Raw genomic sequence first — 23,190 nt, 5'->3', positions numbered from 1 at the left:
TAATTCGAGACATTCAAATGAATTATTTTATCTTATTTTATTACTGTCAGAATAAACCTTATTATTTGTGTTTTTTTTTTTTGGAAAAGGTCTTCTTTAATGTACATATTGTAATTAATGTCCAAAAAACAAAAATATTGTTAATAAAAAATTAAAGCGAAACAATTAAATCAAGTTTTTTTTAATTACGCAATTAAATTAAAATAAATCATCATTTATAATTTTATAATAGTGTTATATGTAATTTAAGTATTTCTAAGAGAAAATTATTGAATCAATTATGAAATAATAATTTTAATACCACAGTTTATCATATAAAACCTGGCTTCAAAATTGCAGTTATTGCGATATTATTACACAATATTTAGCTTATGAGTTTCGTAATTGGTAAGGCTTGTTTATCAATACCGTAATATTGCATTTTTGAAGCCACGAATAATGTACAGTGTCTCCCGCTCGTATTAATACAGCAATCATATTTTAATTCTATTTAATAAAACAGAAAATGTGAAATATACTTTGCAAGTATTTTAATCAAGTTTTATTATTTAATAACAGTAGTAAACAAAAATAAAAATTAAATTACAAACAAAATTTTTTTAAAATTCAATGAAGAAATTCAAGTCCCAGTCATATTCGTGCATCATTAAATTAATTATATTATCAAACGCACAAACTTAATCTAATTCTAAGTCTAGTACTTTGTTGCATAGCCCTTATTCCGAATGTTATTTTTTAATCGGTTTGGCAAACGATTCAACTATGTAGTTTTTTTAAGATTTCAGACAAAATTTTAGCCCATTTTTCCACTAGTTGGGGTTTAAGCATGTTTACACTCGTTATTTGATGTTTTCGAACTCGGTTGTCTAATTCGTGCCATAAATTTTTTATCGGATTAATAACCGGAGATTGGGGAAATGTCTGTAAGACTTTTGGAAGATTATATAGTAATCATGATCGGGTTTTATAAGCACATTGCTTGTGATAAATTTTGAAACTTTCTTTGATTTTTAAGAGTCCAGCACTTTCTTTTAAATTTATCCAAGAATTTGGATGTCTATACGTAACTGAACGAATATGACTGCGTGCATTTTTTTTGCTTTTCTTGAATATATTTCAAAACAAATATTTCTTTTATTTGTTTTGATTTAACTTTAATGTTAAATAACAAATCTTGTAAAAAAAACTAAAATTAAGAAAAATGTTGTGCGAATTCATCTGTAAAAAAATTTCAAATTGTACATTTTGCTTCGTTGTACAAGTACGAGTGAGAGCCACTTTACATTTTTTTTTTTTGTATTAAAACAAGAAAAATACAAAATCCAAACAAAAACAAAGCCGTGACTCTAAAAAAAATTCGGTAATAAAAATGTAAATAAAAATTTTGACTTCCAAAATGCAATAATACACTGTAACATACACAGTTCAGCTTATAATTTTTAAATTGCTGTCTAACCCCATATTGCACTTTGGAATTCAAGATGATTTCGTTATATACAATTCAGTAATTACACATCTCATACAGGAGTGTTGAATTGTTTATTAATACCGTTATTACACTGCAATTTTTTGTCAGTCCAGGAGAGAAAAATTCTTTTTTTTTTTATTTTATTTGTGAATTTCAATTCTATTTTGAAACAAAACTGAAATATTATTATATAATAAGAATGTATAAAATTTAAAATGAATAAATATAAGATTAATTATTACTAAAAGAAATGTTAAATAAGTTTTTAATTAATAAATTATATATAATTATCAAAATAAATTTTTTTCTATTATAATAAATAATTGGATTTAAATCAACAACATGTAATATTAATAAAATTATATTAAACAAAAAAAAAAAAAAATAAAAAAAATATTAACATAAAAAAATATTTACAATGTAAAAAACAAAACAATTTTAGACTGCAGGATTTTGAAAATTAATAAAACAAAAAAAAAACAAAAATAAATTTTAAAATTTATTTACAATACAAATAAAAAAAAAAAACAAAAAAATAAAAAAAAAATTGAAATAAAAAAAAATGTCATGCAATGTGAATACAAAATTTAAAAAAAAAATTACTTTTTTTTCTTTTTATTCTTTAAATTGAAAACTAAAAACAAGAAAGAAGAAAAATTAGACAAATTACATACTCCGTGACTTCAAAAATGCACCTATACTGTAATACTCACTTCTTGACTTAAAAATTGCCGTAATACGGGATTAAGGCCTTTGTTGTGACCAGCGAAGCGAATGAAATTTTAGTCGAATGAGCCGTCAAATCTGTCGAATAAAAATTCTGTGCGACAAGCTCAACGAAGGAAACCAAAGATCAAAATAATACATAAGTGTTTTTTTCTTTTTATTTAATATTATAGCATTTATAGCGATTTAATGGAAACATCTAAACTATCTGTAAAGTAAGTTCATAAAATTCTACCAATTATTGTAAAAAATATTGATAGTTTAGTATTAATTTAAGCGTGAAAAAAAACGAACCAGAAAAAATTTAAGCATTTTATTAAATTAATTGAGAACAAACTCGATATTGCTAGAAAAATTCACAAAAAACAATTATAAGAAAATTCATAACACAACTCATCTTATGAAATACAATTGCTGAATTGTGTGTATAAGAACATTTTCCCAGTACTCGTATGAGAAAAATTTGACGATCATGTCAATCACATCATTCGCTTGATATGGTAAATGGCAATCATCTGCAGTGTTAATGTTTAATAAGAACTGCTTAAACTGTAAAGTAGTACTTTTAAAAATGTAGAATAGCAGTAGAAAAATTTTTTTCTGAAAATTCATTTTTTGTTTTTATTTTCATATGTAAGACAAATAGAATAATGACAAATCTGCTGAACCTTTTCCTACTATAAGACAAATAGGTAAGTTATAGCAGTTGCATTTTTGATAATTCAGTTTTAACCTTGTAGTAAATGTGACCTATGTTTGACAATAAAGTATAGCATACTATAAAAAGGAACATGTCCTTATACCAGTTTATATCTCTCAAACCTATAACTCATATTTTGTTTGTCACACGACTTGATCTGATGGGTTGTTGTTCAAAAACTTTTAGAATAAATCAATTTTAAAATTTGAAATTGCTTTGTGAAAACTGAAATACTTTCCAATAATATCTCATCACCTGTACAGATTCGACTAACAGAATATTGGTAGTTATTCCTCGATCAGCATAAGCAACGTTACAAAAACAAGCCTTTTTTCCATTTCTATACAGGAAGTAATTGGCCAGTAAAACCTAATATTAAAAATGTTAATTTTAATAAAAGCAAATTGCAATAATAGTAAATAACAATAATAGCAAATAATTAAAATAAAAATGTTTTTTTTTTTTTAATTTTTATTTTTAGATATTTTTTTTCTGGCAATTTATAATTTTTCTTTTAAATTTTTTGGTTTTTTTTTTTGTTTTTTCTTTTTTTTTCTAATTTTACATATTTTTAAAGATTTTTTTTATTTTTAAAGAACATTCAACGCTGTTCACATTATTATCTATTTAAAATAAAAGATTTTTTTTGAATATCCATTTTATATTTTAAATGAAGGTCAGTTCTTATATAATAAATTCTTCTTTGTTTGTATTATTCCATTGTGTCAGTGTTCTTATATGATATTAGTAAAATATTATTGTTGTTGGTGTTGGAGCTGATATGATTGCTGTTTGTTATTGATGTTACTTTTAATGTTTTCAATTTAATATATTTTTTATATTATACCTTAACACTGCTCATATTGATTTTATGACGCTTTTTTTCAATTTCAGGAAATCATAAATTTATAGTTATCCAGTTAATATACATTTTTTTTATTTGTTACTTTATTTTTATTAAATTTACTAAAATTAATTTTTTTATTTACTATAATATTCAATATATACCCACAATTTTGGATATAATATATATACATATATATATATATATATATATATATATATATATATATGCATGCATGTCAAACGAATATATTACATTGAATAAAACTATTTGCATTTAAATTATATTAATAAAGATTAAAAAGAAATATATATATTTTGTAAAACTTTCAATTTTATTGCAATACACTATTTACTTGTAAATGATTGATTTGTGTGAATTTTTATATACACGTATATTATATTACATAAACATTTTATTTTAATATGTATGTATATTAGGACAGAATGTAAAATTAGTTAAAAAATAATAAGGCCTAAATTTCATAAACATTGTATATTATCTCGCGATATGTAGTTAAAACTCGATATACTCGATACTTCGCGATATAACAAAATTTATTATGAGTAACTCAGTAATAAATCATATATGATATTGTTCTGATTTCATAGATTTCTAATTAATTAATGAATATTGTATATTGATAATGATAATGCAGTATTGCGTTTTGTGCAGTTATTGTTTTACAGTTCTTCCGTTTTATAAAAAATTTCTTAGAAAATAGTTGTAATAGCAAAATATAATTTGGTCTATAAAATTAATTAAATTATATCCTAAGATTAGACATTTCTTTCTAGGTTTTGGTAATAAACCATTGATAGAATTTAAATGAATGGGAAACATAATCCAATTTTAATAAAATAATTTAATTGTGTGCAATATTTTATAATTACTATAACGACTATTATTCGTCCTGATTTACATACATATAACATATATTTCTTTATATACACATATATATATATATGTTCTTTATATACACACATATATATATATTTATTTATATTCGAGCAAAAAATATTCGAATGTATAATGTTTAATTTTTCATTTAAACTAAATAGAAAATTTTTTTTTGAATAAAATTTCTATTTTGGTTAGTCATTAATATTGAGAATTTTAGTATTCAGTTTCATTATATGACATTTTTTTATTTTTTTGTTATTTGTTTTTAATTTCAATATTTTAATTTGATCGGAATGAATTGGATTAAAATATATATATATATATATTCGAATTTTAAATTAAGAATAAATATTAAAATTTTCATGTAAATTACATATGTACATATGTAAATATGTTAATTACATATGTAAGTATGTATGTATCTATATACAAATAAATTTGTATGTGTGTACTTCATAGAATTTCAATTTTCAAACCTACATTTTCCAAATTTATTATTATCCTTTCGAACGATCATGTGCTTTAATCTATTATATTGTTGTTTATTCACAGTGCAGTCTTCTTCTTTGTCAGTCATTTCACTTAAATTTAATGTAAACGTTGCTAATCTATTACCACCATTACCACTACCGCTATTACCACCATTACTACTACTATTTCCACCATATAACTTAAAATTCTTTGGAACAAGTTTATCATCATCATTATCATCATCGTCATCATCATCTTCATCTTTATCATCATCAACATCCACTTCATCATCTTCCTCGTAATTATCATCATCGTCGTTTTCATTATCGTCATCATTTTCATTGATATTATTGTCATCATAATGAACAACAACATTATTACCACCATCTTGATCATCGTCATTGTCGACATCATTTATATTATGGTTTGGATTATATTGACTTTTTTTTTTTCTCTTTTCATTATTACTATTTTTATGTTTGCCATGTATAATATTATTATGATGTCTATCGTTATCGTCATCATTATCACCCTTATCAATACTATCATTTTTATAATGTTGTAATCTCATACTATTATTGGATTTATGATTTTTTATCATATCTTTGTATGAAATATCATTTATTTTTTTATTTTTATCAATATCATGACCATCATTAAAGTATAAATCCAATCTGTTATTACTAATTAAGTTTTTTTTTGAACCTTCACATTTGCTAGCTCCGGGATCACAGTTAAAGTGCTCAATATTATTTTGGTGATAATTTAATGAAATATTATTTATATCATTCCTAATATTAATAATATTATTACCAGAAATAATTTGATTTTCAATAGAACCTAATTTTATATCATTATTTTCAAATTCAATATCATCATTACTATCATCAATTTTATTAATAATATTAATGTCATCGTTTTTACTATGATTGCTACGTACATTAATACCGATATTTTTTTTACCATCAACACTACGTATATTACTACTATCAGTAATAGTACCAAAAATATCACGATCATTAACATCATTATCAATGTTATCAATATAATCATTGTGAATAAAATTATTAGGATTTTCACAATCACTACGACGACGTAATCGACGACGATAATGATATCGAGAATGATTAATATTTCCGCTATCATCATTTTTTGGTATACCACTTGTAATATCGCCATCGATGCTACTACTACTGCAACTCGCAACAGCGATATTATCGCTTGTATTATTGCAATTTGCTTGCACTAACATTGGTTGAAAATATCCGCTATTATTGCTAATAATTTCGCTATTATTAGCACTATTACTGCATCTGTCATCATTTTGATACATTAATTGTTGATGAGATAAAATTGATGAATCATTACTAAAATATTCATCATCATTTGATGATAATTTCGATGTTCTATTGGGCAATATAGATGATGATGATGACGGATTCTTTTGATATTGATTGAAAACATCAGTATTTCTACTATAGTAATTTTTATTATTACTACTGCTAGTATTATAATTGGAATTATTTTTATATAATAGATTTGTATCATTGTCCACTGATTTGAAATCTTTATCATCTAATATATTACTAGAAGAAGAATGTTTATCACTATTGATCGTTTTATACAATTGTTTTTGTTGCTGTTGTTGTTGCCTAGTTTTTTTATAAGACGGATAAAAATTATGATAACTTTTATTTAAATCACTTATATTATTTATTGGTTTACGACTACTTGATTGTTCATGTCTATGATTTTTTGTCATCCAAAAAAAATATTCTTGTGGTTGTTCCTGATGTTCCTGCTGATTTGAAAAATTTTCATTCATTAGGATTTCATCATTATTTATTGCTGCATTATCACTCATAAATATTGAACTTTTATATATATCACTGTAGGAGTTTCTTTTATTTTGTTGTAATAAATTTCTTGGAGTTGTTGATGTTGGATGATGCTGTCTTAAACGTTTTGATTTACAATCATAAAATAAAAATTTTTCATCATAATTATTTACAAATTTATTATTTTCATTTTTTTCAACTGGATGACGTAATGAATAATTATAACCTTTATTCAAGTGTGACTGTTGCGGTTGATGATAGTGTTGTTGTTGATAATGCTTTGCGTTAAATGTTAAATCTTCAGAACTAAATGATGGTGCTGGAGACACATGACTGTCACTTAATGTACCAGTCATAATGTTACCTAAAAAATTTGGTTAGTGTTAATATTACAAAATATCATTTATAATTATTTAAATATTTGTGTATTAAAAAAAATTAAATAACGTTTGGAAAGCATTGAACGTTAACTTTGATTAATAACGTTTGAAAGCATGGACAATATTCGATTATGTTTAGGATCTGAAAACTTGTCCTTTCTACTGATTTCAAACTGTATTCAAATGCTTTTTAAAATTTAATTATTATTTTAAGTTATTTGAAATGTTCTTTAAATTACCTTTTAATGAACTAAAAGTTATGAAATTAGATGAATTTTTATCTGACTTAACATCACGTATTGCAGTTATTGCTGTATCATTTATATTACATTTTGTTGCTGACATTTGTGAGTGATCAATTATATTCGTTTCATAATCATTTGGCGTAATATATTTTCCATTAATTTCTAATCCATTAGTTTTCACATCATTGATATTAGCTTCGATATTTTGTTTTATAATATTATTGTCCTCACAATCTATATTACCGGAATTTGTTATTATAATATTTTTTTGATTTAAAATACTTGGAGATGTCTTAAAGTGACGAATATTCTGTTGCTCCAAATTTTCCTGTTGCTGTTGTTCCCGTTGATTCGAATGTTGTTGTTGTTGTTGCAACTGTGATTGATTTGTGTTAATATGATGTTGATGATGATGATAATGATGTGAATTTCTATTTTGTGAAGCAGATGATGTTATTGATGAAGTTTTCGAGTATCGTAAACATTTGGGTAACCATGAATTTTGACGTATATATTTCCGATATTCTTGACGTATCTATGTATATATTATATAAATTAAAAAAAATAGTTTAACGTTTAATAAATCTAGAAAAGTTAGAAAAGTAAGAATAAATTGTACTTGTAATTGTAAAAAAAAATTTTTATATATTGTGAACAATAACATAACATTAAGTTTGTAAGTTCAAGTGCAAGAAACCTAACAAAATTTTAAGAATTTATAACTTTTTAAAATTTACCTTTTCATTTTGAATACAATGAAAAATGAATATATAAATTCCAAGCAACGAATTAAATACAACAAATAAATATCCATAAGTATGCACAATTAATTCATCTTCCTTAGCTCTTCTTAAATACAGATATGCAAATACCCAATCAGCTGACAATATAATTAAAAAAAGTATAGAGCAACGTAAATCGAATCTGTGAAAATCAAATAAAAATTATATTTAAAGCAAAAATATTTAATTTAAATTATATTGTAATTAAATAAATATTTAATTTATTAAGTTAAAGCTTAATGTACACAAATATTAGTTTTTGAGTTTTGCGCAAGAGAATGAACTTTCCGAATTAAGGCATGAATATAACTTTGATCAAAGGTTACTTAAGTGGATGTGTAAGTTATTCAAATAATTTTGGGCCTATTCTTGATTACAGGTTTGAATTCAAATTGCGCTTTAATTTTATTTTTATCATCAAGATTATGGCAATTTTTGATTTTTTGATTCTACTATTAGTAAAGGATGAGTTGAGAATTTGATTGTCTAGATAATTGAATAACTCATGAAATCATGGTACGAGTTTTTCTTTTTAATTTTTATGTTTTTTAAATTAATATGTAATAATAAAATAATAAAAATAATAATATGAATCATGTGATTTTTACCTGATAGTGGAAAGACGGGTATGTTCTTTATTTTTAATTGAGGATAGGTTTTTTTTACAAATATCATAGCAAGCTAATCCTGTGCAAGTTACCGCCCCCTTAAAAAAAAAAATAATTGAAACATAATTAATACGTTACAAACATTTTGAAAACAATATTAAAATTTTAAATTGTAATAATAGAAATATTTAATAAATTGCATTAGTACAATATAAATACAAAAAATATATAGATCTTACTATAACAAATATTATAATTGGTGTCATAAAGGTTGCATAAAATAAACCATTTACTTCCATTAGACAACAAAAATCACTTTGTGTATATGTTCCAGGATCAATCGCCAATGATATTGCAACAATAGTAAATGAAAGCCCATATGAAAATAAGTAATACCATATAATTTTTGACGAATTTTCAATTTCTAAGAGTACATTCTCAGTTGTAAGTGTAATATATAGTTGAAAACCTTTGAAAATAGGAAAAATTTTTAATTTGTATTGAAATATGGTTTTTTCTTTCTTTTTTAAATACCTTCAAAAAATAACCATGCAATTGTTGATAAAATGAAACAATGTAAAAATGCAGTCGCAAATCCACATAATAAGCTTTGTTCGCTTTGTTTAACTCCAACCAAACATAAAATTTCAATCATGAACAGGCATACGTATATATTTTTATAAATAGATGTACGAGTAGACTAAAAAATTTTTCAAAATTAAAATAAATTTATAATGATTTTGTTTTTAATACCTTAATAAATGCTCCGTTAAATAATTTCAATGTTAAAATTGCAATCATTATAAATATAACACATATTGTAATACTTATATATATAAAAATTCCTAAGTTATTATCGAAAATTGATACAGATGTTTTTTTGGGATCTTGTTTAACATCCATTAAAATAGCAAAATTTGTTAAATGATTGCACATACATATACTATGAGTACGATTTGTAGATTCTAAATAACATCCTTCAGATGACCAAGCGCTTTACAATTAATAAAAAAAAATATTTTTATTTTGTTTATGACAATTTATATTTTAAAAATATATTATATAAAATACGTACTGATCAATATAATTCCAAAAAACGCATGTTGGATTTACAACATTTTTAGTTTTCAAATGTTTTAATACTAATTTAATTGGTTGCGATAATTGTATATGACGTCCTTTACCTAAACTAGCTGATATAACTTTACTATTTAATATTTGAACACGTTGAATCAAATCATGCGTTTCAATTTGTTCAATCAGGTTTTTACCTTTATATTAGAATATATTAAAGATAATTTACAAATATTATGAACGTTTAATTATTGAAAACAAATAAAATTTTTGAAATATAACACTTACCATTATTTCTAGGAATTTTATAAACTAAATTCTCATAAGAAGGCCTTAAAATAGTTTCTAAACGATCAAAAGCAACAAATATTATTCTTACTAAGCCACCATCTCTATTTTCATATAGAGCACCACGCGGCAATTCAATTTGGTCGTGACTTATATCCCAATTCTCAGCATTTTCATAATTTGGAAATATCTCATTAGTTTTTAAGTTTTTTGAATCCAATACACGAACAGATAATACTATCATTAAGGGAAATAAAAATAAAGAAAAGAAGAACATTAAATGATTAAACAATAATAATATAACAAAACGCTCACATATATTTTTTGTTGAATATGTTGCAGTTTTTTCACGTGTTATTGAATCAGCTAATAAAAATGCATTACTTTCTAAACCAGTTAACAATGATGTTGCAACACGCATTTGATCTTCATGACTTAAATCTAACCAAGACGGTTGCTGTGATTTATCTAGTAAATTGGAACCAATCTTAACTACACCAGTTAATAATTCTGACATCATTTCTTCACGCTGTCTTTGATCTGGGAATGTTTCGATATCATATGGCATTTTTTCAGACATTGTTTGTATTATTTTTGTTGTAACTAACATATCACCACCGTATAATACTTTACTACTAGTTACTGTTGATAAATCATTTGCAATTGATACTAATGAGGAATCTTGTTTAATAACATCATTTTCTAAATTACTAAACCATACGCTACGACACTGTGTTAAATCTGGTGTTTGCGGATACCATATTGGTAAGAAATCTTTTTCAAAATTTAACTTATTAATGTCAATTAAATCGTTAAAATTTTTATTAATATTAATATTGCCATTACTATTAATATTATCATTATTTTTAATATTAGGAATATCATTTATTATACTATCATTATTAATACTATTATTGTTGCTTATATTTTGTTTTCCACTACTCTTATTATCATTATTAATTGTATCATTATAATTTATATTATTATATATAAAATCGTTTATTATTCTTTTACTTGCGTTACTATTTTTACCCATATAATTATTACTATTTATATTCGCTGTGCTATAGTTATTATTATTATTTATATTATTAATTATACTCATGCTATCATTTTCATAAATAGATTTCGTATTATTAATAATATTTATACCATTATAGTCATTATTACTGTTATTTGTATTGTTTTTATCATTATCACCATCAATATTTACATTATAACCGTTATTTATTTTATTGGTAATTACAACATCTTCTTTAATTTTATTTAAACCAAATTTTTTATTGTTAAAAGAGTTTCGATTTATAAAATTAGTTAAACCATATTGTAGATTAAGGTTCATTATAGAACGCGGTATAATTATACAACGCCACTTTGCGATTCCATTAGTTCCATCTAAAAGAAAAGAAAAATTAATAATTTAATAAATTTAATTTCAAAGAGTATTTATTCATGCTTAATGATGGTTATAAATAATTTATAGCTTTATTCTAGGATCCGTTAAGAGATTTTCTTCAAAATAAAAAGTTAGCGCTTTAATTAGAGAAAAAAAAATTTTAAAATGAGAAATTCTAATTATGTATTTTCATTTTCAATTTATCATCAAAATGAAATTTTGAAAGTACTGGATTCGTCAAAGAAGAATTTTTTGTCCTTCAAAAAAAAGTGTTTTAAGAGGTAATCGTAATGCAAAAGAAATTCTGAATAAGGGATTAATATTTCAATACAAAAAACTATCTGAATACTATAATTTCTGAAATTTGTAAGTAAACGATCCTTTCATTATCGCGTCTAGAATAGCGCTATTGATATTTATATATTTTCATTACCGGGACATTGCTGCACATTAATTTCACCAACTCTAGTTTTATTCCAAAATAAATTACGTGATGTTGTTGGGCCACAATATGAATTATTACTAATATTACTTATATTAATATTAACAAAATTTTCGTAATCAATTATTTTATTTTTAATATAATTATTATCATAATTATTACTTTTATTATCAATATCATTATTATTATTAAAACTACTATAATTTATTTGATCTTTATTGCTATTTATATTATTATTATTATTATTAGTATTATAACCACTACTATTATCATCCATTATTTTGATTATACTTTTATTATCATTATTATTATTATTAAAATTATTATTTCTAGTATTACCATAAGTAATACCCTTTTCTATTTTATTATCAGTTAAATTGTTATTATTACTATGTAAATGTATGTAAGTATTATTATTATATTTATCATCATTATTATTCTGATGTAGATTATTATTAGTTATATTTATATTAGTATTTATAATAGGAATATAAATATTACTATTATTATTATTATTTTTATTACCAGAATTATTTATTTTGCCCGTCGTATTATTGTTATCAATAATATGATGAATATTATTTTTAACAACATGGCTACTAACACTACCTCCATTATTTTTGTTTTCGTATTTATTATGAATATTATGGTTATTCAATTTAGTATCATTATGTATATTATCGATAACACTCAAATTTGCATTTAAATTTTTATTTCCGTAATTCTTAACATTGATATTATTAATATTAATACTTTGATGATTATTATCAGTATTCGTTTTACTATTATTTGTACTAATATTATTTTTATTATAATTGTTATAATTTTCAGCATAGTTATTTATATTACCATTTAATATATTTTCATTACTAATATAGCCTATACTACTATTAAATTTTCTATTATCCTCACTATTATTGATTGTAATATTTGTATTTTTGTTATTATTAGTTATGCTATTACTTCTGGTATTATTTTTGCTATTATTGTATTCGATATTATTTTTTACATCAAAAATGTCACTATTATTTATAAAATTGTTATTGCTGTTAACTGTTTTATTACCATTACTTTTGTCATCATATTTGATATTTAAAATTTGGTTATTATTGTTATTAATATTTTTATTTTCGTTATTAATATTACTTTTTATATTAGTATAATTATTTTTATCATTGTTATTATTAATATAGCTCGTTACGCTACTCTTGTTTCCGTTATTATTTTTGTTGTAATTATTATTATTATTCTTATTGATGTTATTGTTGTTACTAATTTGATAACTATTATTACTACTACTACTGATTTGATGGTTTTGCATTCTGAATGTTTGTAATGGCTTACTGTTATTTATGTTAGCTAAAAAAAACAAACATTAAAACGAAAATTGGCGAGTTTATCAAATCCAAAATTTATAAATTATCGAAAAAAAAACTTACTTTGTTTGATATTATCATTGAAATCAAGATCAGTAACATTAAATTGTAATTTAAAATCGGTTTCACCTTAAAATTATTAACAAATGCAAAATTAAAATTAAATTCTTGTTATGTTAATAAAAATATTTTTTACTTGATGGTCTGCTAGGGAATTGCATTTCACTACTGCTATCATCTTCAAATGATGTTATCGAAGATGTTGATTCAATCATACTTTTAGTTATATTATCATATCCAATATTTTCTAAAAAGTCATTATTACTAGATAATGATGCTGATGATATAGATGAAGTTGTGGCTGGTATCGTTAGTAAAGCTGTGTTATTATTATTTACAGATGGTGGTAATTGTTGTGTTATTAACCAAGATGGTGGTGGACGGGTTGTGGTTGTTAATGTCAATGCAGCTGATATACATTGATAATGTGCTTCCAAATATTTGTGTGTACCAGGACATGGATCACCAAACATATTAGTACTAGCTAATACACTACAACTTTGCTTATAACCGCATCTAAAAAGAAATTTCACGTTACTTAATAAGCATATTCACAAAGATTGTTTAATTTTTGTAACTAACTTTAAATTTAATACTCTTAGACTTTTCGCTGATCTACAATTTACACTCCATTCTACATTACCATGATCGTTACATATCGTAATTGAAAATCTACCATAATTTGCTCTTATTAAATTGATTACGTCTCCGGGTTCACATTCTACTACAAGAGTTTTACCTTCGCAAGCATATGCCGTTTCATATTTTGTTGCTATTTCACAGGAAACACAACATGAAAAATAAAAAAAAAAAAACAACAATTATGTTTTTTTTTCAATATTTACTTATTTCAAAACTTGAGCAAAGTCTTGAAATAAAATGCAAGTAAATTGTGTCTCGTATCTACTTACTTATTTTTTAGTAAGTAAATACGGATTTCGTTATAATTTGAGGAAAAGGTGTAATAAATGAGTTTTTATTACACTATTTTTACTGAAATATCTTGAAACTCACTTATATATGCAATTTAACCTACCAGCGGTAATCGATGTATTTGGCAGCAATATCAAAAACATGAAAGCCACAAAAACTAATGTCCTTTTCATAAGATATACAATGTAACCGCTATTAAAAATTAGCAAAATTCCCTTTTCGAAATGAGAACATCGATATCTATTCATTGCTTTCTGCTAAAAATAAAAATGTAAATAAAAATGTAAGTAAAAATGTAAATAAAAGTTATTATCGCAAAAACAAGATTAAACACTATTTTGCTAAACAATATTATAAAATATTATTTTGCAAAATATTATTGTAAAATAGGTGAATTATTGTAAATTGTATGTTGATATTTTTATATTTGTTTTTTTAAGATACATACTTAATTGCTTTTGAAATTTAATATTTTTTAATTAATAAATTTTTTATTAATTATTACCTTCGTATCATTGTATCCCTCCGAAATTTTTGTTTTGAGTTTTGAGTTTTAAAGTTACTTTTTTTTTTTTTTTTGATACAAAATCTATAGAGAGCAAAATTCTAGGAGCAACACAAAGTATAATGCTGAAATTAAATATTTAAAATAATAATACGTTAAACATTTTTTTATTTTTTTTCAAATATAATGAAATTTATTTTATAATTAATTTTCGGGTTATTAAGAAAATCTGAATCACAAGTAAAGAATGTCCTCTTGAAACGAGTTTTAAAAAATTATGAAATTTGAATATTCGATAAAATATTCAAATATAAAATAAAATTTATTTTATTTTCAAGTTAATCTGGGAGCTCTTCTTTTTTAATATAATGTATTTTTAGGGTACGAAATTATTCAGAGGCATTCAAACTAATAGTTTGTATGTGATTTATAGGCAAAAAGAAGTGATATATGGAACACTACTATTTAAATAATCTATATTTTATACATATGTATATAAAGAAAATTAGTTAATAGGATTACCTCTAAATAAATCAGTGAAAAAAGCAAAAAAAAAAAGTAGATTTTAAAGAAACATTTAACACTTTGTAAATATAAAATGGTGTGAAACTGAACTCAGAAAATTGGTTATCGAAATACAAATGATACAGTGCATGGGACTGGGAGTAAAAACACAAAAAAAAAATTAATAAATATTAATTTTTTTTTTTCTTTCAACAACATCGCACAACTGTAAGTATATATATAAAACATTTAACTAATTTTGAGTTATTGCATTATTATTGTTGGGGCACAATATAACACCATAATACTATTAGAATAGTGTTTAATCAGTTTTTATAATTTGTACCAATTGCTGTATATAATATTTATTATAAATTTTTCAGATGTTCAAAATAAATATTAATAATAATAACAATAGTATTTAATAATAATAACAATAATAATAATAATAATAATAATAATAATAATAATAATAATTAAAATGATAAGTAATCAGTAAAGATAACCAATAAAAATTTAAGAATATATTAACTTCATATTTTGTAGGTGTAAATTTTAAGTACATTAATAAAAATACATTAATGTAGGTTAGATACCTACTACTCAAGGAAAATTATGAAAAGAATTTTTTCTAAAAATTACAATTAAATTTTGAAAAGGAAGGGGGCAGGACCCTATTCTTTTCTTTTTGAGAAAATGCTTTTTTTTATTTATTCTCCAATTTTTGTCAAATTTAAAATTTATATTTTTTTCCAATAATTAATTATTTTATATTTAACTACTATAAAGGATGTAAGTAATTAATTTAGCTACCTTCCTACATATTCCTTTTTTATTTTTATTTTACATATTGTTGTTGTTGTTATTATTATTTTGATACTGGATGTTAGCAAAACACTGACTGTCCTCCTCAGCGGCGAGAGACGAATGCAATTTTATGTGTATGTGTGTAATATGCGAGAAGATACACTCTTTTTTTTTCTTCTTGTTTTTCTACTTATTATTCCTGTCGTATTACACTTTTTTCTTTCTTTCTTTCTTTATAAAATATAAAAAGAAAGTTTTCTTATTAAATTAAAAAATAAAATAAAAAAATTTGCTTTTGCTCTTTTCTTTTTGGTTTGTGTTTTTCATTTTTCTAAAATTTCCAATTAAAATTAAAAAATCGTGTTATTTTTTTTTTGATTAAACACTTTTTCTTCGTTCGCCAATAATTTCGTGAAATTTCATACAAAAATATTAAAATTTTTTGTGGAATTTTAATTTGAAAACAAAAAAAAATAACAAGAGCACAAAAACAACAAAAGTGCACAAAACAAATATGGCTTTCTTACGAATTTTAAGAAAAGAAAAAAAATTTGTGTATTGGTTAAAAACCAAAGATTGTTGTTGGTTTGTTGGTGTTATAAAAAAAAATCTCTTCAAAATGAGAATTTTTTTTTTGCTTCTTCTTTTTCTTTAGTTTTTTTTTATTAAATTCTTAACTAACTCATTTTTTATATGGAATTTTTTTTCACTAAAATTCTTTTTCTTTTTCAAATATTTTCAAGTTTCACTCATTTTTAATTATTTCTGGAATTAGCACTTTTATTTTATTTTCTTTACAATTTAATTTACACAAGATGCACATTAAAAATAATGAAAAAAAATAAAGAAAACGAGAAACTCCATTTCTTGTGTTAACTTTTTTTTTGTCAAATTCGAATTCTTTCTCTACACACAACACAAAAAAAATATATTTATTTTAACTACATACAAATGCATATATAAATGAAGAGATAACATAATATTATTATTGCTCCGTAAGCTTCCACATCAGTGTTCCCACTCGGTGAAAACAAAATGTATTAGATTTCAAGAAAAAAATGTATCAAAAATGTATCTAGCCTCGTAAAGTAGAATTATTAAACTAAGTCGTCTTATTTTGTACAAATTGAAACATGATTAATATAAATTTACTTCATTCTGCAATGTGAGTTTTATTATTCATAGTAAGTTCTTTAATAAATAACATAAAACTTCTATTGTATTTTAATTGTAAAAGTTAAGGTCAGAAAAAATACGAAGCTAGCTGTAGCTGCGGTAAAACGATTTACCATGAAAATTTTAATATGTGCAGCCGATGCATTTTCTACTACACCTAGGTTACACCAATATGTTTTCGGTATGTTCTTGTCTAAAAGTTCTAGATTTGAATACAAGAAGGTTGGCACCAATTTAATATAGTATTTTTCTTAATTTTTTCTGAAAAAATTGGAAATCTGCTTAGCAAAGGCTGAAAATAACGTTTTTTTTTTTAAATAAAGTAATTTCGCGATTTAATATTGGCATCACTTTAACTGTTTTGTAGTATTTATTTAGTGTTTGAGAAAGAAAAGTATCAATATTTCAGAAATATTTTCAAAGTAGTAAATTGCGCTATTTTAGCAGATTTGAGTATCTTTGTATCCATACTAAATTTAAAGCAAAAATGTAACCAAATGGATACAATTGTATCCAAGTGGGAACGCTAATTATGTACATAATTTATTCGGAGACGTACACATACTCTTTATATTATTTTATTCATTTCATTTGACAAATGCGTTTAGTGTTTTTCTTCTTTGCATATTAGGTCAGTCTGGTATAAGAAAGTTTTTAAATACCTTTAAACAATTTTATAAAGTTTTTGCATGCTTGTCTGGGATAATACTTTTTGAACAAAAATGAGAGAAAATAATGACGTTTTCATTTTCTCAATGCGTTATGCCTGAAGGTTTTATTTTTAAAAAAAAATTTCATTAACAATAATTTTTTTTAAAAACTTTTCAATTAAAAATATAGTAAGGAAAAAATGGTTTTTTTCTAAATTTTCGATTTTTGGAAGTTTTTCTCGGTTTATATTTTTTTAAATGAGAATTTTTTTCTTTTTGCGAGAAATTACGTCATCGTTTCTCTTTTTAAAGTTTTTTCTCAGACTTATTTATTATTCATATGAAGTTTTTTAAATTGTTTTTTTCACATTTGAAGTGTTTCCACTTTGCTCATTTTTTTTTATTGACACATTTCATTCTTATGTCATATTTTATGATCAACGATAGAAAAAGAACCGTCCCTGATAAAATGTTAAAAATAAAAACACAGTACAGTTTTCACATTTAATTCACAATTTTCATCAAAGTCATAGTTTCGCTTTAAAACTATGATTGAAACTTTTATTTTGAAAAGTCTGGTAGATAATATTGACGTTTGAAAATGTGATGTCATTAGGAAGAAATTCGGGTGAATTTGAAAGAAAATTTTTTTATGATCTCAACCACCGAAATTTATGTTAATCTCAATCTAATAAAACTTTCAACGTTCGACCTTTTTATCATCAAGAGCCATTTTCGTCATAGAGAAAACATTTAAGGAAAAGTACAATATTTAAAGGTTTTTAAATTCTACGCGATACTGATTCGATTGGTCTTGGAAGATATCATTATGCTCCACGATACAAATGTCGGTAACAAATGGTTCCCGTAAGCGATTCTCCTAGAAGATAATATAGCGAAGTTGAATGACCGAATTAAAATTAAATGACTGAATTCAAAATCCGTTGAATCGTCTATTTATCGTGTAAGATATTATCGCATAAAAGACAAAAATTTGTTTTTTCTTTTTTACATCTTGAAGCAAAAGCGTTTTCTTATCGTTCAAAAAAGATTAAATGGAGTCTATATATCTTACAGGAGTTAAACAAGCGATATCGTATTTTTATCGTTTCAACGCAATTGCTAAGAATTGTGTGAAGTCAAAGAGTAATTTTATAAATCATTACATAATGCGAGAATATAATTTGTATTATCATCAATAATGTGCAATGTATATTGAGAGTAAAGAATTATTTGATCACATCAAAGTAGTGATGTATTTAATTGCTCTTTGATTAAAAAATTTCATCCTTCTTTGCGATTATACATTAAAAGAAAGATTTACAAAACAATAGTACTTCATATAAAAATGCTACACATTGTTTGTTACTTTACACCTTTTTTTTATTATTTATTTTATTCTCTCATTCGGTTTCCAACGTGCAAAAAATATTGCTGTATGATCTGGTCCATACGGCTTTATTTCCAATTGGCAAAATTTTTTCGCAAACACCTAAGAAATTTTAATTAAGTTGGTAATACAAATATACCTCATATCTGGTAGAGACTCAAAATAAATGTAGAAATTTTTTATTTTCAAATTCTAGCTAGCTTGTGATATTTTTTTTTCAATTTCATACCGATATTTAAGAATTAATAAAAAAATATTTGCGTTTGTACCTTTTTAAAGATAAAAATATGATATCTATATGTGTATCGCTCTTTTATATAGCTTACATTTTTTTTTAATTTTTGATGTTATCAACTCTGATTAATTTTTGCCTTACCTTTTTAAAATATTCTTTAATATTTAAGAATTTTTAAATACTACAAATTTCACATTCTTTGTCCTTTCACTTTAGCATAAGAATGATGATATATAAATTCATATGTAATATCGTTTTCATATCGTCGGGCGGAAAAAATATGTACATTATATCGCACTTTTGACAGTTAGAAGACATCAATGCGCAGCATGTTCTAATTTCTCTTCAAACGGTTTCAAATTTATATCGCTTCAAAAAGCGATATAAATTTTGATTGAACCTTCTTTGTGAGATAATTTTGAACTGCGTCGCCAAGATTTCATACAGATAATATAAAATAGCAAGGATATCTAAGTGATATCACCTAAAATCTAAAATTTTCTTGCTGGGAATAAAGTAGTGAATTAAGTTCAAACGTTGTGTTGCATGTATTGTGCTGTCAGTTGTTAGTCAAAGTAAACGTCACCAACAGAGTTGCCATAAGAAGAAAAAAAATTCAATTTTTATTATTAAAAGTACAAAATGATGAAGAAAGATGTTAATAAGTAAAGTTTTTTACGATCCATATATAAGTACGTCATATTGCAAATATACGAGTACTAATAAATTGCATTTCATCTATATAATTTTTACATTCGCATAGAAAATACTCTGGATCCACTTAATCATCACTTATATTGTATATTGCAATATACTTATATACTTGCATATCAAGCAAAATTTGCATGATTTGAAAATTTTTGATACGTTACATTTCCTTAAAAAAATGGTTTAATTTTAAATATACAAAAAATTTTGTATTATATTCTTCGCATTAGTGTGACGCTGCGAAAGCGACAGTTGAACGAAGTGCAAAAATATTAAATCCAATGATTTAAATTAGGTAACCTGCCTAATATTGTGGCGGCATGCGGCATAGTAAGTTGCAGAATTTCGGAAAATTGACTATTTGCCGCTGGAACATATGATGACAATTAGATTAGAAATGTCATTTTTATTTTGGAAATAAAAATTGCGAAAGAAACAGTTATTATATAACAATTTTAAAAGAAAAATTAGAAAAAAACGCAAAAAAATAATGGAAAAACCAACGGAAAAGAAATTGGAAGAATTATTATACTACTATTTTAGGTTGTTTTTGATTAAATGTCGTTGTCGCTGCCAATGTAAAAAAAATTGCGGCAACGTCATTTTGCGACGTCTCGTCCGATTTTCGTTATGGTAGTTTTGAAGCAATGTAAACAGCGCAGTATATTGAAAATTTTGTATTATGCAACAAATAGTTCGCTATTTTATTTTCGAAAAATTTGACAGCAAATCTAATAAAAATAGGGAGTAATTATAATTTTTATTATTTGCCAACTCTTTTTAATTGACATTTATTTAAATGACTCGGGTTATTCCAGTTAAAAAAAATTTTTTTTGCGTTATTCCAAGGTTTGAGCCTTCAATATGAAAAAATCCTTTTTTGCGTTATTTCAAGGTTTGAGCGTTCAATATGAAAAAAAGGGACTTTTTCGGTATTTCAGTTCTTAGTTAGATTTGACATGCAGCATGTTTCTTGTTTAAGAACTACAAATTTGTAGTGTTCGATTTTGAAGTATTGTTTTGCAGCATGTTCTGTAGCTCATGCTCATGTAAAAAAGCTTTAGCATATGAGTGGTTTAAAAATTTTAATTGCAAAAGTGATTTTTAACATAAAAATGTCGGACATTAAAGAGTAAGTAAATTGTTTAAAGCTTTAAGTTAATTTGAAATTTATCTTTTTTTTTTTCGATTTGTGCAAAAATATGAAAAAAATATGTCATCTGCGAATAGTTCAATAATGTTGAAATAATTTTGAATTTTGGGAATTCACCTTTTATTATTGTAATACATTATTAATGTTGTCACTAGTTTTCGATTTTTTTCTGTTTTGTACGTATTTTTCTAAACCTCTGTCATCCAAATTTTTATTTATGCCTTGAAATAATTGCCTTTTCAGCAAATTTTAAATAAATTCGCGATCAATTTCTTTTTAATTCTTTATTTAAAATTGTTATACTTGTGGATCATACAAAATCCATCGCAAAACTTTGTAGTACTTCAAATATTGTAAAAAAGCTTTTTTTAGTTCTGATAAAGAACTTGCAGCGCATTATGAAATACCAAAAAAGCCCAAAATTAAATTTTTTTTTTATTGTTGTGATTTTTATCTTAAAAGAACGAATTTTTCTTTATTACCTCTTTGAAACAAAAATATACATACATATATATGTAATTGTGCTAACGAAAAAAGTGTTGGATACTTAAAATTTGAACATTAAAGTTATCTATAAAGAAGTAGTTCGACTCTTCGACTCTCCGTTTACAAAAAATTCCTTTAGATAAAAGAGTAAAGCAGTAAACCTTCTTATTTTCATTTTTATACACATAAGAATTTTTGTCTACCTGTTTTTTTTAGAATGTATTTTTGGAAGCGGTACTTATTTATTTTTCCGTATATAAAGTATAGGAAAAAATATTAAGAATTTTGAAAGCAGGAATTTCAATTCTGTAATTTATTTCATATAAGGGGGCAGAAATGGTGTATCCGTATTATAAAAACGAAGCGATTTAAAAACAAAATTCGACTATTAAAATAAAGGAAAAATATTATAATTTATATGTATACAATTTGAAAAAAACAAATAATATTAAAAAAAAACTTAAAATTTTCAGTTAGTAATTGTCATTACATTTATTGTAATAAATATAAACTATGATTTTTTTATTTTTATTTCAATTTTGTTTTTAAAAATTTAAAACAAATATTTCCTATTTTTTTTTATAAATTGCTTTATTTCTGTATCTTGTCTACATTCCAACTTGACGTGAAAGAGTACTTGACATGAAATCAGCTCGATACTCAAGCTGCATTTTTACTGTGTTAGTTTAAAAACCCGAAAACGGCGTTTAGCTATTATAAATTTCAAATTATTATTAACATGATGTTTTTGACACACTCGTTTGTTTACAATATTTTGTTTCTTTCTTGCCTACACAACTCTTATTACCATCTATTTCTAAAAAAAAATGGAATATTTTAAGAATTTGGAAGCAAGATGCAAATGAAAACTAACGGAATGGAACGAGTCGAATTACTTATTAGTAGATATACTTTGGTGGCAAGCAAACGAAAAAGAACGGAATGGAACGACTCGAACTACTTCTTTATAGATATACTTTGGTTAAAGTCTTGGACTTGCAAGGACATGAAAGTAAGTTGAAAAAACTTAAAACTGTTGAAA

General features: G+C 23.9%; 1 protein-coding gene across 4 annotated transcripts; it reads right to left on the bottom strand.

Annotated features, from left to right (window-relative positions):
• Positions 1–3,371: 3,371 nt before the first annotated feature.
• LOC129606588 (putative uncharacterized protein DDB_G0282133) lies at positions 3,372–17,250 on the bottom strand. 4 transcript variants are annotated; one of them, XM_055516981.1, is made up of 18 exons: positions 16,878–17,250; positions 16,357–16,581; positions 15,040–15,164; positions 14,638–14,791; positions 14,184–14,373; positions 13,738–14,117; positions 13,605–13,670; positions 12,157–13,524; positions 10,643–11,722; positions 10,328–10,564; positions 10,041–10,236; positions 9,719–9,959; positions 9,500–9,665; positions 9,205–9,434; positions 8,966–9,063; positions 8,313–8,499; positions 7,570–8,110; positions 3,373–7,314 (listed from the first exon to the last, which is right to left on the bottom strand). In XM_055516981.1, exons 4-18 carry the CDS (start codon positions 14,780–14,782, stop codon positions 5,105–5,107), a joined length of 7,335 nt encoding a protein of 2,444 aa, XP_055372956.1. In that variant the 5' UTR covers positions 14,783–14,791; positions 15,040–15,164; positions 16,357–16,581; positions 16,878–17,250; the 3' UTR covers positions 3,373–5,104. The 4 variants fall into 4 exon arrangements, with proteins under 4 accessions (XP_055372969.1, XP_055372956.1, XP_055372963.1 ...); XM_055516988.1 differs by having other exon boundaries at positions 16,357–16,577; XM_055516994.1 differs by lacking the exon at positions 16,878–17,250 and having other exon boundaries at positions 3,372–7,314; positions 14,638–14,788; positions 16,357–16,836.
• Between the last annotated feature and the right edge of the window lie 5,940 nt (positions 17,251–23,190).

Source organism: Condylostylus longicornis, unplaced genomic scaffold (assembly GCF_029603195.1).
Source record: "Condylostylus longicornis isolate FDR11 unplaced genomic scaffold, ASM2960319v2 ptg000003l, whole genome shotgun sequence".
Lineage (NCBI taxonomy): Eukaryota > Metazoa > Arthropoda > Insecta > Diptera > Dolichopodidae > Condylostylus > Condylostylus longicornis.
This window is presented reverse-complemented; position numbering and strand designations above follow the sequence as displayed.